The following is a 9,167-nucleotide window of genomic DNA, read 5'->3' on the forward strand; positions in this document are numbered from 1 at the left end:
TGCTAGAAGAATCCAAATTCAGTTGCTCATTAAAGTTTCTGGTCAATTAAAGCAGACTAAATTGATAGCCGATCTTCAACAATTGACATTCAAGAAAGTCCAAAAAAATAAAAGAGAGAACAAACGCGCCAGGTAGGGGTCGAACCTACGACTTTCTGCTTAGGAAACAGACGCTCTATCCACTGAGCTACAGGCGCTTATTGTTAATATAACGCCTTTATTCATTTTTACTAACATTTGATTTTTCTAGGCTGATGAAGAGAAAAAAGCTGCAGAGAAAAATTGAAAATGAAAAAATCCCACATGGTTTTTTTTGGGTAAATTCCCATAATAAATGAAAAGAAAAAACAGAAAAAGAAGTCAAAATATGTGCAACCATTTCTCCTCCAGCGCAACAAAATATCATTGAGAATATTTTGTAAGGTAACTTGAGTTCAAAGTATAGAAGATACAATTATTTTATTTTATTGTTCCTCCATTTTCCTTCAAAACCAAATGTGGAAATAATCATATTTCTGTTTTTAAGAAGGTGAATCATATGTAATGTAGAAATTCTCTTCAACTTTCAACGACCAGAAGAAAAGAAAAAAGAAAAATATATCTTCAACATCTTCCCCAATTATGAATGAAAATTGAAAAGCAGCATTCAAAATTACATATTAGGATCCAATTCAATTTCACCAGAGTTCTGAAAAACTTTAAATTATTAAATTCACCTTGGGTTTTTCACAATGTTGTAGCTGGGTTGAACAAGCTGCACAAATCTTATGCAGGATGATATCAAAAACTTATAATCATATAAAGAAAGATAAAAGAGATATCAAAGACCCAACTGGTACTTCACTACTACTTCCATTGATGCCAATTTGACAAGTGAAAGATAATTATGGCAATAATCTCACAACTAAATGTCAAAGAAAATGTTCAATGAACAGATTACACTGTCCCTGTAAACTCCCTTCAAGGAGGAGCTACAAACAAGAAATGGAAACAAGCTTTATTGAAACAGATGGAATCAAATCTCCTCTGGTTGGCTCGTTGAAACTTGAAAAGGAAGACTAAAAATGCTTTATATGGATCCAGCATCAGAAATTATTGCCCTTCAGTCTGAGGCTTCTCCAGAAATGTCTTCTTCAACCAATCAAATGGCTGGTCAAATGTTTGAAAAACAAGCGTTAGAAATCAGAATCATACAATAAAAGCAGCTTTCACTGTAGCCAAGAAGAACAAAATATTAGATTTGCACGTAATTTATATCGAATTTTCTTATTTGTTGCTAAACTATGGCTTCTTATTATGCCCATAAAGTTCACACAAAATAAGTAAACCAAACACGGACATGAATTTTAATTTTTGGAAGATAAATGATTAAAAAAAAAGTAAATAAATTAGGGATGAGAAAATTTGAAGTGAAATTGAAAGAGAGATGGAAAACCTGGATGAACCAAAGAGCGCCTGTGGCGGCTGCGACGCCCCACATGGCGGCGGCCTGTACATCGGTAGATTGAGGCCTCAGAAGCTTCGAGAAACGTCCCGACGCGGATGCGATTCCACCTGCCATTATCAGATCTCAAATGACAAAAACGCCAAGTGCTCAAGCCCTAACTAGTAACTCTGACGCGCAGCAAAAATTGGCCCCTGCGACTGTGCTGCGTTTGAACTTTGAAGTCGCTTTGAATTTTTTTATTGGTAAAGAGTTTAAAGGCGACCGTTCGTTTATGTTTACGTTTTTTTCTTTTCAGACAATTTTTAATCGTCGCATTTTTTAGCTGTCATCAATTTCTCTTTTTACCAAGTAAAAAATTTCTAACATTTCTCTTTTTTTTTCTTTTTTTCTTTTTTTTTTTCTTTCGGAAAAAAGGGATCCAACTTAAATGCATGAAAATATTCTATGATCCTTCAAAATAAGCTACCCCAATAACTGTTACATTTCTCATAATTTTGTATGCTCAAATTTTTCTTGCTTATAAACTAACCCAAGTGTTTCTAGTAGCAAACAAAAAAAAAAAAAAGATAAAACTGAAATTTAAATATAGATGGACGTGGTAATTTGATACCAGTAGCCTTCAACCTTTGCCAGGGAATAAGAGATGATTCCTTTTTATCTTTTACAGCGTCAATTTCTATTTTTATAACATCAGATCTTCAAGCATATAATGTATATTAACTCAGAAAAGGAAAAAAAAAAAAAATCAAGTTATTAAACCCAACCAGGATTAAGCCATTAAGGTGTAGAATTACAAATTGGATATCAAGAAACGCCATTGTTCCTTTTATGTGGGTCATTGCAACGGGCTTGTATTGCTTTGCTGAACATATCAGCATTTTGCAATTGGAGTTGATCTCATAGGGGTATTTGATGCATACCCCTAAAATTTCATTTCTAAAGGAGTTGTCTAGCAAGTACATCACAACATCGGAAGCAGATAATTAAGATTTCGCTGATAAACGGAGCTCAGATAATTGTTTTACGACCAATTTTTCGATGATGATCAATCCATCATATGGGTCACTTTGAATTCAACTCATGTTAGGCATATGATAAAAAGGCAGGAACTGTGAAACCATGTATGCCTTTATGAAGTCATTATCAACCCAAATATTTCATTCCACTACAAACTTCCACGTAAACTTCATTTTTAAGATATACAATGCAAAACCTATAAGCCAACCCTACAATCTCTAAAAGCATCAAATGGTTAGTCCTTGGCACAGATTCTACGTACATTAACGATGTCAAACACCAGAACCGAAATGCGGACAACTTACAAGGAACTAATCGTCTTCAACAACTTTGCAGTCCAAGCCCCAAGTCAGAAGTAAAATGCCTACAGATGAAATTTCCTTATATCAGTAAATTTTACAAAAGTTGCAAGACAAAAGCATGCATAAAAAGCAGTCACATTTACAGCTGACGAGGGTCACGAGTGTGAGAGAGGGACTTCTATTCTAGCTTCCAGACAGAACAAAGGAACTAATAATGTTATTGAAATTCAACTAAAACAAACAGGTGCACAACCTGCTTCTTACCAGCCTCAAAACCTTGGAGCCCCAAGCATTAATTGTGTTGATTGTATTGAAGGAGGCACTGAAGCTGGACTTCATTAATCGTCCCAAGCACTATCTGCTGCACCCTCTCTTTTTATGTTCGAGTCGGCAATCATGAACTTATACTTGTCCTCGATGTTTATTGATGTGGGTCCCACCATTGAGCACTTGGATAGAGTAATCCTAGCTTGCTTCTGAGCAGCTGCTGCTTCTCTCTCTTTCCTTCTTGCAGTCTAATAGTCAATGGCAGCAATCTTTAAGCTTTACCAATGCATAAAAACAAATTTTTTTTTTCTACCCAAATTATCTAGAAATGACAGTTCATAGAATATCTAAGAATCTGTACCTTCCCAGTTGCAAAAGCCACTGAATTCCCAGATCCGACGTCTGCTATTGCTTTCTTTATATTTGCCACAAGGAACTACAGTGTGCCATCAATAATCAAGAATGAAGAATTATACTCTGCTAATGGAAGAGATCATAAGTACAGGAAGCAGCAAGAGAAGGTAGACAAGAAATTACCATATCACGATCAGTGTAAAAGGAAGTAGCTTGTCCCATTGATCCTGCTCTTCCTGTCCTTCCAATCCGGTGTACATAATCTTCCATGCTCTATATTGAGGTAGCCATAACTGAAGCTTCAGGTTGGCTATTTCACAACAAAATTAATAGCAACTGAAAAGACCAGGCTAATGAGATGCTATCACATGATAGCAAAAAGACTTGATGATCACAAGTTGAGATTTGATTTTGTGCTATTTAAATACCAAAGATCACCACCTAGTAGATTCAGAATTGGTCGAAATGCAACCCATAAGGAGGCATTGTCAAATTTTCAGATAATCTTCCAATTTGGGTTAGTGGATTTCAGATCAAGTCAACCAGGAGACCAAAATTTGCAACTAGATATACCTTCGGAAGATCCAAATTGATAACATGAGCAACTCCTGAGACATCCAAACCTCGAGATGCAACATCAGTGGCAACCTGAACACAAGGTTCGAATAAGATACACGAATGGATGATTTCAAAAGCTCCCTTGTTTCAAGAAGAATCAAACAAAAAGAAAAATAGAGAAAAAGAAAATGTGATATATCAATAGAGCACAAGTAGCATCAATTGTCTCTAGCAACATAGGTGAAGTACCAAAATATTGGTAGTGCCTTTTCTAAATTCACGTAGAGCGGCCTCTCTTTCAGTTTGAGTACGACCACCATGAAGAGCAACTGCATGCAACCCTTGTGCTACCAAAGCTTCAGCAATGTCATCACATCTTGTCTACATGCAGACCCAAATTCAATGTTAAAAGTTTATGAGTAAACCATAAAGGACTATCTGCAAAGCCTTTCTAGGGGAAGAGAGTTAGTAAAGAGAGAAAATTAAGTCACGCCAGATTTAAAAGTTTTTAGCTGCAGTCAGCATATAAAGCATTCTGATAGCATCTTACACTAAGAAACAGGAAAGAGTTCACATTAAAATTGTATGCACACAGTTCCACAAATTCATGAATTTAACCTGATGTTGATTTCTCCATCAAATCCTAATTTGAAAGTGTCCCCGTTATTCAGAAATTAATCAAAATACAGGCTTTGAATGCAAATATTTGGATTTTGGACCAGTTCAGAAATTATACACTCAAAAAATTGGGATGCGGATGCTTTGTTAGGCATGATGCTCACCTTTAAACTTTAAAGCAACTCATAGATGAATTAGCCTACTGTAAGTATAGAGAATAAGATAAGATGGAAGTAAAATGCACAGAAAAACTTGTTCATCAATTATTAATAGCCATGATAATGTAAATTATAAGCATGATATGATTGAATATGAAGCATAATATACCTTCCTTTCAACAAATACAATAGTTAAGGGTAAGGGATGTCCAGCTCTTTCAGCCCGAGATGCCTCCTCTACGAGCAAAGCCAAAAGCCGATCAGTCTACAAAGACAAAACACCGCCATCCGAATCAAACGGTCAGACACATTTGCAAATACATAGGTAGACCGTAAACATAAGATTAGTTGCAGAATATGTGCGTTCAAGATAATAAGATCAGTATAGCACACAAATACAGAACCGAGATTTCCAACCAAATAGAACATGACCACCATATGTCTAGCTAGAATTCAATGCTGAAAATGATAAAAATTGTAATTTATAAATGCAAAGCAGAACGAAAAGTGACTAATCAATGCACGGATTTTAAAGCTAAAATAATCTGTAGACCCCAAAAGAAGAAAAAAAAGAAGATAATATCGCAGACACATTCCCAGAGCAAAACTGCAGAGATATCAATAATGCATTTTCTAGTGTGAACCAACCTTGTCACTCTCAGGAACCTTCTCCAAAATCTGAGTTACATTTGCTGTAGGGCTACTCACTTTTCCCACCCTCACTTGCACTGGGTTAGTTAAGTATTCCTGAATGAGGACAAAAGAAGGTAGGATAAGTGTTTGCCAAAATACTCCATGACAGCATAAACTAAGTAGAGAGAAAGAGAGCATAACAATAATGTTATTCTAATAATTATATTTTGGCATATTAGAAAATGAAAAACAACAAATTTAATCCAAACATGGCATAAAACTACGTCGCAGTAAAAGGGTAGAGTGCAGTAGTGGTTATTCATATGTTCAAGACTTTCCCAATTTGTAATATGTCCATCAAGCAAGCAATGCCACATGTAGGTTTAAATACGCAGCTGCTTGTTGCAGAGCAAGAAATAATATGAATTTAAAACAGACAGACCACAAAACCAAATGATGATGGCTCATGTGTCTCAGGATAGAGATCCGAATCTCATACACTTCCAACATACAGAACAAAATTACCCATGGAAACATAAAATTGCAAAATGAGAAGGTTGAGCATATCAACGAACCACAATGCTGGCTTTACATTATTCAGTTTATATGAATTGTGCTTTAGAATTATTTAACAGTAAAATTCAAATTTTCAGATTTCGGTATCTTCAATCAAATTAAGAAATCACAAAGATAGCCAGTTTGATCAAAGGAATGCTCTCCATTATGGCCTAAGGTAACAACAAAACTTCATCAAGATATAAATGGCCTAAGTAATACTATTTATATCTTGGAAGAGTAAATATTTTATGAGGCAATATTTCCCAAAAAAGAGTTTAGGTTTCTACAGGTGAAACGTTGCTCATTTTGAAAGCGCACTATAGTTTAAAGAAATTTAGAAAGATTTTGGCACAAGATTTAAAATTCAAGGCATTCACATGACTGGTAACTCCTTTAAAATATAAAATGCACCAACAGGTTGCCCTTCCAAATCTTCTTCCAGTAGTATAATTCATAAAAACTTGTACAAGAAGATGATTTAGCAGAAAGCCTTTACCTGGGATAATGCTTCGATCTCCTCAGGCATAGTTGCACTAAACAGTAAAGTCTGATGCTTTTCAGAAAGGTTCCGCATCACCTGAAATGGCATCAAAAGATGTGACATACCCTTCCTGAAGTAAACAGGGAATCAGATGATTGTGTGTTCTACATTAAAGAGGATTCCAGATGCATTACAAAGTACAGAAATATAAAAGGCACAAAAAGTTGTACACTACCTAAACTTAATTGAAAATGGAACCCACTTTGAAACCTAAAAGTGAGACAAAGATCATGAGTCTATATCCCACAGGATGTTATATATCGCTCCTTGAATTTGTGATTCCACTTGGTTTCCTCCAGGTGTCTGCTTTTTCCAAGGAATATTTTCCCTCTTCCTAATTTCCTTTAGTTTTGCCCATTTTTTATGGAAGTTTCACTTCTCACACTCATACTTGCTGTTTTGAGTTGGGAATTATAAACAAAAGGAATACTCATAGAAGCAAGGAAGAAAAGGTTGGACACAAAAACAATGAGCTCAAGGCTTCAAAACCCAGGCCAAAACCAAGCCATAGTGAGGATAGTATGGCATAATTTAGGGAGAAGGGAAAGGAATTTAAAAATAGAAATATATTCAGGTAAAAAGTGGGACAAAACATACCTCTCTTATCTGTGGTTCAAAACCCATGTCAAGCATTCTGTCAGCTTCATCCAGAACAACAAATGAAATTCTAGAGACAGAAGTGTTCCCTTGTTGTAAATGATCTATAAATCTTCCAGGAGTAGCAACCACTACATCAACTCCTGCTCGTAGCTCAGACCTCTGTCATTTCATCCAGTAGCAAAGCCGCAACCATAAAAGTATTAGGAGTTATTAAGAGGAAAATAATACATTCCTTAAAATTGTTTAATAAAAAAGTGCTAAAGGCATATTTCAGCCTTAGAAAACAAGGGAGGATGGGTTAAGTGCTTTCTTTTCTTACCGCCAATAAGGGGGGAGGGGCGGAACATTAGGGAGAAACAAATTTTCACAAAAACTATTAAAAACACTAAGACAGGATAAGCACTAACATATTTTTCTTGTCACAATACCTAGAAGATTTAAGTAATTATAGACTATTAGAATATGAAATTACTGCGCAAAGTCAGTCACCTGCTCTGCTATGTTGGTTCCACCCACAACTATTGCAGTTTTGAAGTTTTCGAGAGATTTACTAAAAGCTTTGACCTGTGAAAATACAAATCATAACTTAACACCTAAAGAAAAGTATTAAGAAACAAATCCCAAACCAACACCTAAAAACTCATAACCACTCCAAGAATTTTCTGCAGTTTAAGTGCAGGTATCTTACCTCTTTTTCTATTTGTTGGGCAAGCTCTCTAGTCGGGGCCAATACCAATGCTAGTGGTCCATCACCACGCTGAATTGGAGATTGAGCCAAGCAATGCTAGCACAATGAAACAGAAAATTAAAACATAAGGCAACAAAATTAGTAGGCCACACATCCAGTCAGCATCCATCTAAAAGAAATATAGTCCCCACATAAGAAAATCAAATATCGTGACCACGGACCTGTAGCATAGGAATGGTGAATGCAGCAGTTTTACCACTACCAGTTTCGGCACAACCTAATAGATCCCTTCCACTGAGGGCAACTGGCATGGCTTGAGCCTGAATCGATGTTGGTGTAGTGTAGCCATGGTAAGCAATATCCTTCATGATGCTAGGGTGCAAACACTGCAAAAAAGCAGAACCAATACTTTTGTAACTCCGTGTAGTAAAACTAACTACACGGATCAAAAATAGAAGTATAAACTTCATTGATGAGAAACAAAGATTTACCATATCTGTGAAAGACTCAATTGGTGCAGGGGCAGGAGCAGTGTCCGGACTAACAGAAACATCCAAATTAAGCCGCAAGCAAACCTCCTCAATCTGTACAAGCATGTGATTTATAAATTTCAGCTATCAATCTCGACCTATGAGCGAAGACACATGAATTTCAACATGTAGCTTACGGAGTCAAGCACAAATTCGAAGATGTACGTTTTGCTTATTTCATAACTCCTATGATATACTGAGAATTTGAGACAAAAGTAAAATCCTAGCACAAAATGCACGATGATGATTAAAATAGACTGATAACGTAAATGAAAAGAAAATGCCATTAAAATAAAATGTGAAATTAGCTGTAGAAAGAGAAGAACCCTAAGCAAATGAATTCAAATGCAAAGCCAAAGCGAAAGCCAAAAATGCAACAACAACAAACACCAAAACGCAAAGGAAGTTCAATGGGCGTCGAACCAGTTCAGGCTTCATTCGAAGGACGCGTTCGGAGGGCTTCCACTGAGTGACCACGGCGTCGGGCATGGCGATAGCTCTGTTCGCCGGCGATGGAGCGCCGCCGGAGCTCCAGCGAGAGGCATTGGACTGCGAGAAGGAGGAGAAGGAAAAAGCGGACGCGTGGTTGTTGTTGTTGTTCAAGTGAGAGTGAGAGTTGGAGGAGTAAGAGAGCTTGCTCTGATGATCAGTGTCTAGGGTTTCGGATGAGGTTTTGGTGGTGGTTGTGGTGATTGAGCTCGAGTTCCTCAGGTGCGGAGGCACATACGACATCGTTTCTACCTTGGCTTTCACAAGAAGTATCAGAGACGTACAGAGAGAGAGTTGATTTTTGCGACGACGACTATGAGCGGAGTGAGTGAGTGAGTGAGCGAGAGTATGTTGAGGTATAACAGTATCAAATATAAACGAGAGGCTCGTGGTGCGCCAATCTCAAT

At 36.8% G+C, this 9,167-nt stretch overlaps 1 protein-coding gene, 1 long non-coding RNA gene and 1 other non-coding gene across 5 annotated transcripts; all 3 read right to left on the reverse strand.

Moving 5' to 3' along the window:
• Positions 1 to 124: 124 nt before the first annotated feature.
• Positions 125 to 197, reverse strand: TRNAR-CCU (transfer RNA arginine (anticodon CCU)). The gene has a single exon. It is a non-coding gene; the product is annotated as a tRNA-Arg (tRNA).
• A 619-nt stretch (positions 198 to 816) lies between these two features.
• Positions 817 to 1,577, reverse strand: LOC147296234 (uncharacterized). The gene is made up of 2 exons (XR_015119951.1): positions 1,436 to 1,577; positions 817 to 1,149 (listed from the first exon to the last, which is right to left on the reverse strand). It is a non-coding gene; the product is annotated as an uncharacterized LOC147296234 (long non-coding RNA).
• A 942-nt stretch (positions 1,578 to 2,519) lies between these two features.
• LOC147296235 (ATP-dependent RNA helicase DBP2-like) lies at positions 2,520 to 9,167 on the reverse strand. 3 transcript variants are annotated; one of them, XM_086229814.1, is made up of 15 exons: positions 8,695 to 9,164; positions 8,233 to 8,325; positions 7,963 to 8,127; positions 7,742 to 7,837; positions 7,543 to 7,617; positions 7,051 to 7,212; positions 6,409 to 6,489; positions 5,370 to 5,468; positions 4,891 to 4,986; positions 4,195 to 4,326; positions 3,961 to 4,035; positions 3,571 to 3,660; positions 3,395 to 3,469; positions 3,031 to 3,281; positions 2,520 to 2,828 (listed from the first exon to the last, which is right to left on the reverse strand). In XM_086229814.1, the coding sequence occupies exons 1-14, from the start codon at positions 9,001 to 9,003 to the stop codon at positions 3,105 to 3,107; spliced, it is 1,725 nt and encodes a 574-aa protein (XP_086085940.1). In that variant the 5' UTR covers positions 9,004 to 9,164; the 3' UTR covers positions 2,520 to 2,828; positions 3,031 to 3,104. The 3 variants fall into 3 exon arrangements, with proteins under 3 accessions (XP_086085940.1, XP_086085941.1, XP_086085942.1); XM_086229815.1 differs by lacking the exons at positions 2,520 to 2,828; positions 3,031 to 3,281 and having other exon boundaries at positions 3,410 to 3,469; positions 3,571 to 3,723; positions 8,695 to 9,167; XM_086229816.1 differs by lacking the exons at positions 2,520 to 2,828; positions 3,031 to 3,281 and having other exon boundaries at positions 3,410 to 3,469; positions 3,571 to 3,697; positions 8,695 to 9,166.

The sequence above is a fragment of the Dryas octopetala genome, chromosome 1 (genome assembly GCF_963921425.1).
Source record: "Dryas octopetala chromosome 1, drDryOcto1.1, whole genome shotgun sequence".
Lineage (NCBI taxonomy): Eukaryota > Viridiplantae > Streptophyta > Magnoliopsida > Rosales > Rosaceae > Dryas > Dryas octopetala.

What these genes read in the sequence shown, in the direction of transcription:
- LOC147296235 (XM_086229814.1), bottom strand. Translation starts at nt 9,003, where the DNA reads ATGTCGTATGTGCCTCCGCACCTGAGGAACTCGAGCTCAATCACCACA. An exon ending in AGGTTCCTGAGAGTGACAAG is followed by an intron (nt 4,987 to 5,369) that starts GTTGGTTCACAC and finishes TTGTCTTTGTAG; the next exon opens with ACTGATCGGCTTTTGGCTTT. An exon ending in TTTACACTGATCGTGATATG is followed by an intron (nt 3,470 to 3,570) that starts GTAATTTCTTGT and finishes GGCACACTGTAG; the next exon opens with TTCCTTGTGGCAAATATAAA.